The 14,691-nt window shown below is 44.6% G+C and overlaps 1 protein-coding gene across 1 annotated transcript in view; it reads right to left on the bottom strand.

Moving 5' to 3' along the window:
* Positions 1 to 510: 510 nt before the first annotated feature.
* The window catches only part of SLC20A2 (solute carrier family 20 (phosphate transporter), member 2), a 32,845-nt gene continuing 18,664 nt past the window's right edge, over positions 511 to 14,691 (bottom strand). The window contains exons 8-10 of the mRNA XM_009698415.1: positions 8,193 to 8,378; positions 7,396 to 7,480; positions 511 to 1,684 (exon numbers count right to left, since the gene is read on the bottom strand). Of these exons, the coding sequence (XP_009696717.1) occupies positions 1,520 to 1,684; positions 7,396 to 7,480; positions 8,193 to 8,378 (436 nt within the window). The 3' untranslated portion in view covers positions 511 to 1,519. The remainder of the gene's footprint in view (positions 1,685 to 7,395; positions 7,481 to 8,192; positions 8,379 to 14,691) is intronic.

Genomic DNA, 14,691 nt, shown 5'->3' with positions numbered 1-14,691 from the left:
ATCTTTTTATTATAAATTTAGTGTGAATGACCAATGGAAAAGTCACAATGGAGTACCAAGAACATTTTTATCAAAATTTTAGCAGCATTTAAACAGTAATAGATTCCCAACCTCCTCCGGGCACCCCTTGCCCTTTGTCTCCCACCCACAAAACAGTAACCTTCACCCAAATGTGCTTTCCAAAGCTGTGCAGGGAATGTAGCTAGCCATTTCCCCCTGAGCTGCCGTGAAAAAAAAATAAAAATCTCATCCCAAACGCTGGTTACCACGCAACCTCCATCCACGCCAGGCCAGGTTCCTGTCCCCTCCTTGCTGTCGGCAGCATGGCGGGAGGGTGGCGGGCATTGGGGTGGGACCCTCTTCGCATCCTCCTCGCCTTGCTCCTCACGCCGGCCCCTGCGCCGGTCAGCACTCCCGCGGGCGCCCGTACGTTCAACCACAAAACCAGGGCTAAGCCCGTTTCCTACCCGCTGCTGCCCTTCGCTTCGGTACATGGGGGTGCGGTGCACCCCGCGGTCCCGCTCCTGTACCTGAGAGTGTGTGGTCATGGCTGGATGGAGAGAAAAAGGGGAGCCTGACGGTCTGTTCTCCCACGGGAATTGATAGCAGGGCAACCGGGAGCTGGGACTTGGGAAAGGTAGAAGGTGAGCAGTGAGAGACTTCAAATTCAACCCACAAAATGAAGTCGGTCTACTACCAGCTAATATGGAGAGCCGTGGTCTGCCTACTAAGCAGCAAGAACTAACTTTTGTGTGTGCGCTTTTTTTTCTTTTTTTTAAAGATACGTTAAGACATGAGCAGTACTATCCCAGCCTCGCTGGCGGGAGCTTGGTGAAAACAACGTTGAATTAGAGGTGGGGAAACACAACACACGCCCACACGTGTAGACAACAACATAATATCGGCAAGCTATTCCCCTGCTTCTTTGGTACTTCCTAAACTTTCTTATCCAAAATATATAAGGGAAATGCACCATTTAAAAGTTACTGTTTGTAAGTATTTACACAGCCATAACCATCACGCTATGGTACACAAAGATCAATATGATATGAACAAAGTTATTTTATGAAAAGCACTTCTGCACATTTTATTTTGTTCCAGTATCTTAATAGCTTTAAAAAAAAATTCATGTGTTACGCAGTCCTGTACCTCGCTTCTTCTTATATCAAATGGACGAGAAACATTTCCTAATCCATACTCTTCTTCAAAAGATTAAAAAATTGCCACCAAAATGATACACTATGTACAAATTTTTACTAAATATTAAATTCTAGGCAATTATTTTCACCCCACTGATAATATAACTTAGGTATTGTTACCTACTATATGCATATATATTTCTTTAATATATAAGAAATGGCACCACATCACCATGTCACCAATATGACACATTGTTATGTACAGTAGATAAGAAGTTAGATATGGAAGATGGATCCTCTCCGACCGGTTCTTTCACGGGAACGCTTCTCCCCTCGGTAGTAGCTTGGCCGTTTCCCCTTTTCCCAGCGGAGGAGGCTCTTCAGATGTAAGGCAGGATCCCGTACATCAGCAGCGCCATCACCCCGGCACTGAACAAGCCGGCCACTGGCACAGTCACAAACCACGCCAGGAAGATGTTGCGGAAAAGGCGCCAGTCCACGGCTTTCTTGGAGCGGATCCAGCCGACGGCCACCACGGAGCCGACCTTGAAAGCGTGGGGAAGAGAGATGGAGACAAGATGTGAGGGGTAGGTCCCAGCACCCGTAACATGCCCACGGCCACACCAATGCCAGTCAGCTGATACCAAGCGATGCTCTGAGATAAAGGAGCCCCTGATGATGACGATGGCTCTGTTCTGCTGGGGTGGCAGGAGGGCGACACTTCCAGGTTGCTTTAACCTTTATTTTTCAATGATCTCCTGTTTTTCATGGGTCTCAGGGTCAGCCAAAGGACAATAAATACGTTTGTGGGTTTTCTCTGCCCTGCTAGCTCCGGGATCAGTCACAAGCGCAACTGAGGCAGCCCAGCGCCTGACTCGGTCTGTAGGGGAGAGCGCAAGCGTCCACCGAGTCTGGCCACGCTGTGGTCTAAATCATTGAAACACCGGGAAAGTTGTTTTGAAGGCTCTGCCGGAGAGTGTGGCATGGGGCAGGGGGCACAGTCCCACCTGCCTGTCCTCTTGCTGGTGTGGGATGTCCTACCTGCTCACCCAGCAGCTGCTGAAACTCTGCATTTTTTTAGCTTATAGCCTGGCGTAGGGAGCTGACTCCAAACAGCAGCTATATATTTCAATAATTTGGGCTATAAACAGGACAGCAGCGGCAATGTAAGCAGCTGATGGTAACTTGGCAAGGGGCAGACAGAGAGTGCAAGGTTAGACCCTGTACATCTGCCCTACGCCAAACTGATCAGCCCGAGCCCACCCAGGAAAACCAGCCCTTTTGGACCAGCCAGCCAAGCAAAGCAGCCAGAGCTAAAATCCTCCCTGCGGCCAAAGACATCAGCCTGATGCTATGGGGCATGCAAATTGCACGGACATCAAGAGGGCTGGCTTCAGGTGGGCAATGGCTAAACCACCAAAATACCCTTCGAAGGCATTGCTACCAGGGCAGCTGAGTAGGTCAGTGTTTTTGAAGACAAAGCATACCGCGGCATGGGCAAAGCTACAACCTTTTTATCCTTCAAATGTATTTTTTCAGTTAATAAGCTGTGGTATAAACCCAGCGTATTATATTTTAAGAAAGACCTGGACTGAGAAAAACATTTCCAGTGAAAAATGATGCAAACACTTCAGAAACACTGCGTCGTCTTTCTGCCCTGGCAATGGCCCTCCGTGCCGTTAACACAAACGTGTAAATCAGTGCAAGTCTATTCAAAGCACACAGTAAAGCAGCAAGAAATGTGGAAGGAATGTCCTGTTTTGAAAAAAAGGAAACTCCAAGACACAGCTGGGCTTGTGCCCCCTGAAATGCCATCCCTGCCTCCCCTTCCCTGCTTGTTTTCTTACTGGGAGTATCAGTCCCTGCCTATAGATTAGAAGATGGGCTGCTCCCCGTGTGCGGAGCCAGGAAAATGATAAATGCTGGGAAGACAGGGAAGCAGGGAGAGAGAGGATGGGGATACTGAATCCGCATCTTTTGTTAACACCTGTTTAACTTCTAACTACTGCTTAACATTTCTTTTTGGAGGAAAGAGTTCTTTATGGAAGACCCTGTAACTCCAGGGAAGTGACTCGCAAAAGTGCCTGTGACAGAACAAGGGAAAACTAAACTTGGTATTCTAGGACTGGAAGGGCCTTGGTCTAAAGCTTGATCCAATAAGGAAATCTGTTAGATAATATTTAATCTGAATACCCCTTGAGTGGACAATATGCTATTCAGTATGTAGGAGTTGTAAGTATATTTAGGAGGGGCCCAACTAAGACGAACCCCATACTCCTGACTATATCAAAGCATTAACTCAAGGAAACAGTGTTTGGTTTTTCAGCAGCTCAGCTGTTAGGCTCTGCTTTACATTTTGCACATCCTTAGCATCCGTCTGTCATGCTTGCGACAACCAGCATTGCTTATTGAGCGAGCCTGCAGTCTACGTACGATAGTCTGAGTCCGTCCTGAAATTTAAAAGGTATCAGCAATGATGGCATTGGTAATCTGTTTTAAACATTATTAAAGTTTAGTTTATTAATAGTGATTTTGATGGACTAGAGGTTAGGAGAGTAGCTAAAACTTGGGTGTAGGGACACTACACCATCTGCAGAATTTCAGATGATATCTACTTTGAGATTGGTTTGAGACCAGTGCAGTTTGCCTTCAGTATGCTCTGCTTAACAGCATTACCGAAATGCTTTTGGCTCTCTTGTTACTGTGCAATGGCATATCATAGTAACACACAGAACATGGTAATTCCATCATAGCAACACAGAGGATATTTTTCAAAACCCCAAAATCATAATAGCAAAACGGAGCTGACAGTATGACCTCAGCAAAGTCGCTTTTGCACAGAAAAAGCATTTCATTCCTGCACTCTAATTTTAGTCGTATGTGAATGCGTTCAGTCTGTTACAGCTGAGAAATGCCTGTTTATTCCTACATCTCATATCTTAGATTAAATGAGAGGCCCTATGTGTAAGATTCAATATGCTCCTTTGCCTACGCGGGCGGCAGAAACGCAAGGTACACGTTCGCACCGCACGGGCTTTTCGGTGCTAAACGCCAAGGGCGGTTGAACGGGTGCAGGCAGAGCAACGTGGCTACCGTGTTCAGACTCACAAATTCCTTCGGAGACTCAAAAGGTCAGGTCTTTCCCTCAGGCCCTCTTGACTCGGAGGCTTTCAGAGGGACTCTCCTCTCCCCTTTGACTTCTGGCAAGGATGAAGGTGCAGTTCAGGCTCTCAGCAGGCACCGAGCGTGGAAAAGCTGCTAGGCTGTCAATTTAGGACAGGCATATCGGGTGGTGGCTACTTCATGTAGACCAAAGCTTCTGATTTAGGACCGAATGCAACTCCTGATCTGAGAGGGCTTGACAAGTCTTTCTCAGAAGCTAATGCTTCTCTTCCTGCTACCAATCTCCAGTTTGCCACCACATCTGCTCCAAGACCTGAAAACTGCTGCTCGCAGCTTCCCTTCATGCTTGGTCTCCATTTGTCATTATCGTCTATGGTTTCACCTCAAAAAGGTCTCCCTCCACCTAAGATGTTTCACGCTGCTCCTTCTTTGCCATCTGTTTATCCAGTTGCTGCCCGTTCAGTTGACTGACACCCCTTTGGCCGGGCTCCACTTTAGCAAACGCTATTTTGCTGTGGACCAAACGTTGGGTAAAGAATAATTCCCACTCCCTGATGCTAGAGGCTTAGGACTAGGCTCACCTCGAACCCATTTCCTTTTTGATTTCTAGGGCAAAATAATTTTTCTGCTGATTTTTAAGATGGCATTTCTGTCTCAACAGCTGACAGCACTTTCGGAGAGTCATTTTCCCACGGAGTAAATGATATGTAATAGTTGTTCTACTCCTCATTGGGCCCTCGAAGAAAACAAGGAATACATCTGTTACAAGTGTTTGCTTTGCCTTGCGTTGACCACTTTGGATCTTTCAACTCAGGATCTCATTTTGCTGAAACACAGAGTCAGTTACAATAACGTGACATCCTGGAACAGTCTAATCCTATTGGGAAGTGGATCTTCCCATTAAGAATGATCCATCTAATGAGATACAGCAAACTACAGGGAGCAGACACAGACTAACCACATTAACTGCTTTTATGGAAGTATTTTTTTAAAAATAATTATTTTGCTCTGCAGTTAGGAAAGACCAAGCTTTTAACTGCGTTGAGTCAATTAATACCTCCTAATGCTGCCCTCTCATTAGCTTATGGCTTCCAAGATGTTTTCTTTTTAAATTCAGTCTATTTGTCTGCACCAAAGTGTATTTTCTCTTCTACGACAGTTGGCTAGAAATGCTTCAGGCACGCAACTGGGATAATCAAAGCTGTATTATTCTCCCTGGCAAATTCTTCATCACGCATTTGATGTACCAGTCAGCTTAAAGGGAGGTGACTTCAGGCTAGCATTTTTAGAAGTTCATCACATTGTTATTATTTTTTCCCCTCCCTGCTTGATTCAGAGGGACCAGAGCTCAGCCAACGCCAGGAAATCTGAACAGCCTTTCACAGCAGCTCAGTCTTGGCTGCTTCTCAAAGAGCTCTACAGCAGAAGAAAGAAATGATTTTGCAATAGAGAGAGGCTTTCTGAAGAAATGGTTTTCACTAGAGAAAGGCCAATTGACCCAACTTGGGGCATTTTGCAGGATGTGTGGATTTCATCGACTCTTTCACTGGAAACCAGGTCAATGTCAATCAGGCAAGGATACCCAGCTTCTTGCCAGCCCACCTGCCATGCCGGGGAGCAGTTAGCCCTGAAAACCCGCCTGCCCCAGCCCCAGCCAGAGCTGGAAGGGCTCCAAGGTCCCCGGGGTGCAGCAGTGAATCCTGCAGGATCTGGCTCTTGCAGGGCTTGGTGGTATGTCCTGAAGCAGAGGGGCTTTGCTGCTCTGGGGTCTCTGATTTTGGAGGGGCTTCCCCACGCCTTGCCAGAGGGTGAGGGATACAGGCAGCTCTGCGTGTCCAAGAGCTTGGGAGTCCATGGGGAAGCAAAGGAAAGAAAGACGGGATATTTGAGTTGGGAATTTCCTGGGGAACAAAATTCCAAATTCCCACTGTGTTCTTCCAGCAGTGTACATGTCCACATGCTCCCTGTTGCCTACAAGCAATATAAATGTCTTCTCACACAGCGTATCATACGACACAATTGAATTCTGCTCATGACCCAGCCTATATCTATACTTCAAACTGGTCTTTTTTTTTTTTTTTTTTTAAGAAAAAAGTCAACAACCTTGTTCAAAGAACTAATTACAAGAGCTGGATTCCATATTATAATGCACAAAAGTGAGGACAAGTTGGTTTAAAAGAAGAGAGACATTAAAATATTAGCTTAATGATGTAGCAGTGTTTTTCATACAGGTGGCTCTAAAATACACGTAACCGACATCACACAAACTATGAGTCTACATTATTTTAATATATCTATATTAGTTCAATACGATCACGGAAGGGTGAAAGACATTCCAGACTTTTGTGCAATTACTTATAACGCTGACTTTGCTTAGCCGTATCAGCTTTAAAAGCGGTCCTCGTTATTTTGCGATCGCTGTCTGCACAGCGCATCACATAGTGAAGGCAATCTGCAACAATCGGTATCTCTTGTATTTTGTTATGGTTTGTCCTAGTGATGTGATTTACTGATGTGATCACTGCAAACTCCAATACCTTGCAATGGGTGGAGCTTATTGGAATACCCACATTTGAGGCTACAAGTACCGTTAGCGCACACATTACTTCAATGCAAAATCCACTGTGAAGAAATAAAAAAAAAAAAAAAAAGACAGATGGAAAACCTGTAGTAAAAGAGTTATACGCAGGAAATCCCATGCCATGCACTTATCAAGAAAGTGAAGTATAAATGATGAATGGTGCGCAGCCTCTGAACAAGGGAGAAATGCTACCCGACCAGGTTCAAATGGCACCGTCGGAGGAAACCAGGTTCTTGCTTGCAATCGTTTGCTTTAAAATTGAGGTCACCTTTTTTTTTGTACGTGCTGTTTTTCTTTAACCACAGCTATGGAGTTCACGCTGTGCCCGATTGTAGCGACTTTACTGCGACAACTCCAATGCATTTTTTTGGGAGCCTGATTATTTTCCAATGTCGCTGGCACGCCTGAGACGCGCTGACGCACCTCCTCCTAACCGTCCTCCGTGAGCGGCTGTTTTCCCCTTGCCGTGCCATTATCCGCTGGCTCGAGGGACACAATTTTAAGATGAATAGTCCAGACTGCCTTGACTGCAGTCGCTGGGCAAAGGCATACCTTGCAGTGTGTAGTACTGACAGGAAGTCCAACATTGGAAGCTACCACAACTGTGAACGCCGAAGCCAACTCAATAGTGAATCCACTGCGGGAAGCATAAGAAAACACTTCACAATCACTCTTTGCATCAGCTCGGACTGATACTGTGCAGCGTGCCAAAGTCTTACCCGTTTCTTCTTTCGACTGTTTTATCTCCAACCGATTTTTGTCATAGGAATAAGTTAAGAGAACAAGGAAGGGCTGAATAATGAGAACGGCACAGGCAAGTCATCTGTAGCAACCCGGCTGCGCGGCTCATTGCGTCAGGGACTTTTACTACTCTACGCTGCGGTGAATCATGCCTAATTAGTAATTTGGTTAAGTATCAGCAGAGGTCGAATATGCATTAAGGATGAAAATTACTGTAATAAATACCTATGGTTTTAATAGTCTGAAGCGCACTGGGAAAGCCACTGTAATCTTGACATTTCCAAATGCACCCTCTGCCACGTTAATTAGGTCATCAGCAGAAGACTCGGTTCACGTACACCTCTATGCCTCAAACGCATTCAGTATCAGTTCACAGGGTTATCTTTTTTCCCCTTTCTCTCTTTCTTTTTCTCATTCTTTCTTTCTCTCCTTTTCCTCTTTTTTCTTTCATTTTTCCAAAAGACGGAGAAGTCGAAGCCAGGTTATCATTAAAATCAAAGCACAGCAAATCCAGCAAACTGCATTACAAACAAAATACCAGAGCAGCAATTTCTCAGATTGGTTCATGCACAAAGTTCACACAACCATAATGACAACTGTGCACCTACCTTGATGGTGTGATTGGAGTGAGGTCTTTACCCATGGTCTGGATAACTCTTCTACCCCAGACCCAGAGACCCACACAGATCCCAACACCTCCATAAAACAGCAGCCAGATGGGAGTCGACGCTTCTTGCATTACACCACCTTGCTCGTAGATAAGCCAGAGCGCGACGAGGGGACCGATTGCATTGCTGGAGAAACAGAAAAACAACACCCGAGTTATAAAAATGCAGATAATTGTCCTGAAAGAAGTCTCTTCTTTTCTGCGTGATTTTTCTTCATCGTGTGTGCAGCATTGCTCTGACTTGACCCCACAGGCAACACCTTTTCTTGCTCGGAAAGGCTGCAGCAGGAGACTCTTATGTTGCTTTTTCGGTTGTCACTTCATCACTGATAACTATAGCGAATGCTGAAAGGAATTTTTCTTTTACAAATCGTTTCCTGAAATGTCAGAGTCAGTAATACCTCATTATGTCTGTTCTAGGATAAACCCCCGTATTTTCAGTACTGTGCTGAAATTATCTCAAAATTTACCCATTCAAGAGCTCTGCATCTTTAAAATTCAAGTATTAAATTAGCTCTTTTTGGCAGAGAGGGAAATTAATGAACCAAATTACCCTCGCAGACAAGAAGATACAAATCTAATCTAGTCTGACAACCTGTAACGTTTGGAGATATGATCAGAATGCAGCCAGGAAGGTGACTTAGTCCTCTTCAGATGCGTTGTGGAGCTTGTTGGACTGGATCAGGGAAGACTCCTTGGTGACACAGAGCTGGCGTAAGTCCTTTTTGCTACCCTGCTGCTGCTATCTAGAAAAACACTGAAAGTCAGCAATGCTGAAGGCCCCGTTCCTAATGCAGGTCACCCGATATTGGTGGCTGGAGTCTCTCCAGTGCCTGGAGTGAGACTTCTGACTCTCTTTATTCTAAAAAAGCATCAAGTTTCTAGACATAAGGGTTAGAAGAAAAACTTGAAAGCTGGTATCCAGTTACTTTAGAGGCTTAAATACTAAAAAGTAGATAAGAACTTCGACGTCCTTTTTATTTTTGCAGCTCTTTTGCTAAACTGAGTAGCTGCTTGCCCTGCTGAGCAGCATTTATCCACAACCAAAAAAGCATAAGAAGCAAGGCAGCGGTGCACTTTTATGTCTACATAATCACAAGATCATTAACCTGCCCAATGTCATTCAAAAAGTCTGAAAACCAACAAGAAGCTCCCCTCTTTGTAAACTGAAGAGGAGAGTGGGTCGCGGCGAGTGCCACAGGCAGGACGCACAGCTATGCTCACCTTGCAGCCAGGACTGGCTAAATTTAGTTCCTTGTCTTGCTCCAAAGCACACAGATAGTTTAAGGGCCAGTTTTAATATCAAATGTTGTGCAAACCAAGCCACTGTAACCGACAGTTAATAATTTACTTGAATCCCATCTTTACCAGATAGGAGGTGCTAGGGGCTGAACGCTAATCGCCAAGAGACAAGAGTGCTCAGCATTGCAAAGCCTGGCACGTCTTAGCAACACGATACCCTCCTCCTTTCTTCTGGTCCGTGAGAAATCGAGCTCTGAACCTTGAGAAGCCATCCTGAGAAGCAAATTAACTAGGAAGGAATTTTCCCTTGTAAACACACACAACAACATTCAAACTGCGAGGCGAACGAAAATACTTTAAAATGCTCTTTGATATAAAAAGGAATTAATAATTCTTACAGATTTTGAGAAAGATGCTGGAAATAAATTAGTGAGCTAACATGGATAATAAAATCCAGTAGCTTTGAAGACACTGGGTAGTAAGATGAAGAACTACATACACTTTAAATAAAGAGTGATTTCCACTAGCAAAAATACTTTAAAATTCTGGTCTGATACTGTGCCCGAGTATGCATTTGATTTGCTGAGTTTTTGCGTGAGTGAGAGGATGGTATGTGAAAAGCTCTTAGTGCCTAAATGCACGAGTTATTTTACCTTCAAGGAAGAAGAGATTCTTAATCAAAGCATTTCTAATATTTTTAAGTTGACTGACCTGCAACTTCTCTGCCAGTGTTTTCAGGTGTGGATTAAATTACTTGCACGTTTAAACGCCTTATTGTGCATAGAAAAAGAAAGGTAGTTCACTGTATCTTCAACTGATGGATGCAGAAGGATGGATAAAGGCAATTAAAACACTGATCAGATGAATAAATGGCAAACTGATCATCCCTTCTTATAGTGCCGTATGACACGGGGACAACCTCCCTGCTGAAAATAACAGCTACATTTGAAGCGAGCCCAGGCGCTGATTCCTGACTGTTCTGAAGAGATTATGGACGGATATTTGTCAGTCCTAATGTAAATGGGAAGACAGAAAAGGCTTCAAAAACTACAGCAGCAAACTATGCTCTTTTGTACCAAAATCCAGTTTTAATTATTTGCAAATGCTACACCTCTGTGAATCAGCTAAGCTTAATCCTCGAAGAAAAGGTTATTTTCTTATTTGTGGCAACGAAAGGCAAGGCAAAACTCTCCTGACTTATGCTCGGCCTCGGAGGATCCGAGTGGCTGATGCTGCCCAACAGATCCAAAGAGATGACACTGATGCCCACAGAGGCAGCAGTTCCAATACCTTCCCTGTAGGAAAAGAAAGCAGAGGAGCACTGGATCCATACATGCTTGCAAAGGCAAAAAGGTAATTAATGGCATTTTCATTTGTGGGTATCTGCACCATCGGTTGTCTATACCAGAGAGACGTTTCTCCTCTCCCTGTGAATCACGTTCAATGTGACTTAAATGTTCAGCTCCTAGGGACAACAGCATCTCCCAGCCTGAATAACTACAGGTGGCTACCAACAGCCAGCAAACCGGCAGCGGTGCGCAGTTGGCAGCTCCGATCTACCACTGTCACGGCTCTTCAGAGGGCTCCTTTGGCTTCTGGATTTGTTCAGTAGGTCCAGTCCCAGGGTCTTGTGGTGTCAATACTTCCTATGCCAATGGAGAACAGCTCTAGAAGAAGCTGTTAGGCCTGTCCCAGCACAAAACTGCCAAATGCTCACAATGAATGCGTCTGACTCACAAACTGCAAAGCATCGGATTTGGTACTGCATGCATCAGCTTCCAGACATTACCACGAGCATGTGCAGTCATCCATCCTTGGGACTAGCAAGAGTTCATCGGCAGAAGACAACCAGTCCCAACGGCAGAGTAGGAGAGAAACAACACATCAAAAAAAAAGGCATTGTGAGATAAGAGACTTTGCTTTGAGACCTTCTGTGGTTAACAGATGGCTCCTACAGCCGAGTGACAAAGCAGATGAACCACAAGGACGCTGGCTAGACTGGGATGTGGCTCACAGTATTTCCCACCGGTCCTATCTCATTTGACTCAAGACATGACTAGCAGGAAAGCAGACCTCAAATCTTCCATGCATTTGGCTAAGACTCATTTCACAAGTCTATTTTCAAGACGTGATTTTTCTCTTCCTCTCCCACACAGCTCTTTTACTTGCCTTAACTAACTCTCCTTTCTGCTGGAGCTCCAAGTCTTATTCGTGGTAGTTTAGAAGGAGAAGAAAAAAGCCTGAGATGGTCACCCAGTGGCTCTGAACTTCTATCCGCATCTATCTATATGTAAAACTGCCACTAGGTTCCTATGTAATCGAAGTCCTTTCAAGGATGTTACCGTATTATTTAGCTATTGTGTTTAAAAGCCAAGATAAGCTACTCCTGTCGTGGTATTACTTTAGTTTTGTACACCTAATATGCATTTTTCCACTGAGCACAAGAGGATGACCGTTACCAGTTCATATTAGGATGAATTTATAAAATGTTATGGCGTAAGAAGCCTAACTCCTGAGTCTACCTGTCGTGAAGTGTATTCTCCATGTCCAGTAGCTTTCATCATTTCTGCCGGATTCCACCGGCCCCGGTGACTCGCAGGGCACAGGACTTTGCAGCAGGGTAAATATACAGGGGCTGTTTGCCTTCCCCGGAGGAGCGATACAGGATTAAATGCCATCTACAGTAATGCTCGTACTTCCAGACGCGTGTCACGGTGGTTCAGCGAAGTGCTGCTGAGTGTTTCTGAAGCGCTGTCTGACCCTCACGATGATTTCGCTAGCTCTCTCAACTAACATGAACTGGCACGACTTCTCTTTTTCTGCTCGCTTGTGCCAGTTGAGAATCTGTCCTGCACCATTTATAAAGCTGTTGTGAAAGATAGCATTTGACAGTGAATCTGAACTATAAATAGAGTTGGCTTCTCCTCTCCCCTGTGAGACAGATAGGATTACCGACCAAAAAAAAAACCAACCACATTTAGCTATCATGAGACAGGCTTAGAAATTACAGTTTCCCATGCACACACACACACGAGCAGAGATTTTTCAGTACCTTTGGGTCACAAGTCCAGGCTCTTCTCTGGAGGAACAAGGACTGCAACCTTTTTTTTTTTTTAAGTAAAAATTAAGTGTTTTTTTTTTCAGTAATGCAAGGATGCCATCAGCTGAATGCTGTATCGCCAAATCCCATCAAACTTGTCAAAATATTTTATCAACTAGCAACATTGCTATTACCTCGCTACTTCTTGTTTGAGGGGAGTAGTGAGTTGCTCAAAAAGAAAACCTAATTGTATTTGAATGCTATGCTCTGAATAAGGTTTGTGTTATAATCCACAATCTACAGACTACTTGATGACCATGCTTTGATTCTCTGCTACCTGAAAAAGCAGACTGTATTTTAGCCACTTTTTCTAGTTGAGTGAAAGAAGCTTGACAGATATGTTATCACTCATTAAAACTGAATGATGAGCAAAACAGCCATCTGAGACATCTATATTAGGCTTCCAATATTACAAATATAATTACAAAATCCCCAGTCATCGGACTATTTCCCAAACCAGGATTTCACAAACGAACTTTTCACTGGGAAAATAAGTGGGATGATATTTCTGAACCTGCTGCAGTTACACCTAGAGACATCACCCAGTTGAGTAAGGGTGCAAGAAAGATACGCCTGTATGTACCAACAGGAAAAAAAACCCATCGTAATCTCCAGAGATCGCAGATTATCAAGAGAGTTTTATCCTAGTTCCAATCATCGGACAGTTTTGAAATAGTGCATATACCATAGCGCAATAAAAGTGCGTCACAATTGTGCCCTGCGAAGTGCAAGCTTCGGGTGTGTTAATGAGTCAGGAAGGCTACGTATTTCTTCCTGCAGCTCATCGCTGCGTACTGTAAATGCTGGCCCTGAAACCCCAACTCCCTGGACTCTGGAGGGTGAGGTCCATCCTCCTCCTCGCCTACCAACATCAGTCTTCCCCCGGCAAGTCCGGTCGCGGGCCCCGCTCACAGCAGGATGGGGAAGGATTCCCATGCCCATCGCAGCTCCCTTTTTCTTGCTGCTCTTCTCTGGCTTGCCTGTGTGGCACAACAAAGATGCTACGTACCTCCACAATTAAGGACAGAAGTGAAGATTCATATCTACTCAGGACATGGGCTGCACTTTCAGGATGGACTGCTATTAAAAAGGGAAGAAATCAGATTTCAGGCTGCTCTCAGTAATCGTAATGGACAGATTAGCTTCCTAAATATTCTAAGTGATCTTGACTGCAGCTCTCGGGGAGGAAATAAGAAATACTCATTTTGTAATCCAGCCTTATTATAGCTCCTTTAGACTCCTTATTTAGCCAGAGGACTGAATCCCACAAAGCTCTCTGGGTGCAGTGAGATACTGGCAATGTTCTGGCCCTTCCTGCCTTTAATCCCATTGCATTTACTTTAGGAAGAAGGGAAAAGGTGAGTCCCACCTCTGTTTGTGTGCTCTGACCTAAAACTCCAGTGAAGTCTGTAGGGAGGTGAAAGGAGACATTTCTTCTCCCTGTATCTTGGGCAAGCAGATATTTCCCAGTTTCACTTCCATTGCTTTGCTTAGCAGTGAATTCCATATTGGTAGCAGTTCAGCTTCCCTAAAACCACTGACAGAATGTGTAGAAACATATAAAAAATACTAAACATTTTTACTATAGCTCTGAAATAGTTTTAAATCCTGTCTTCAGTAATGTAGCCTGTATTGTTTGGATAATAGGAGAGTCATTCTTTGTCAAGTTTGTGCCATACATCTATATGGCATTACCTGCAGACCCTAACACAAATGACCCCTTTTTCCTATAAGATCGAAGTATGAATATGCAAAGGTACTCCTGAAGTCCTCCACATGAAACTTAATTACAGCAGCCAGATTCAAGCAATTTATGCAGTAGGAATTCAGCAAAACTGAGATTCCCCCGCACAACCCTGCAACGTTTGCAAGCACGTTTCTCCTCCCTACGGGACGTACCAGCTAAACCTCGGTACCACCTGCACCTTGGCACGCACAGACATGGGCGGGTGGCATCGTCTGTGGTCACTATGTTTGGCTGAGGCATCACAGCTCCTGCCACCATCACAATAATAAATCACCTTCCTCCATGGCTGGAATCCATGCACACACAAGCCAGGGCACGCAGCTCCTTCTGTCATCTTCGGGGTTTCTCCTG

Source organism: Cariama cristata, unplaced genomic scaffold (genome assembly GCF_000690535.1).
Source record: "Cariama cristata isolate BGI_N322 unplaced genomic scaffold, ASM69053v1 scaffold23570, whole genome shotgun sequence".
NCBI lineage: Eukaryota > Metazoa > Chordata > Aves > Cariamiformes > Cariamidae > Cariama > Cariama cristata.
The sequence above is the reverse complement of the archived record's forward strand: the minus strand, read 5'-3'. Positions and strand labels throughout refer to the sequence as shown.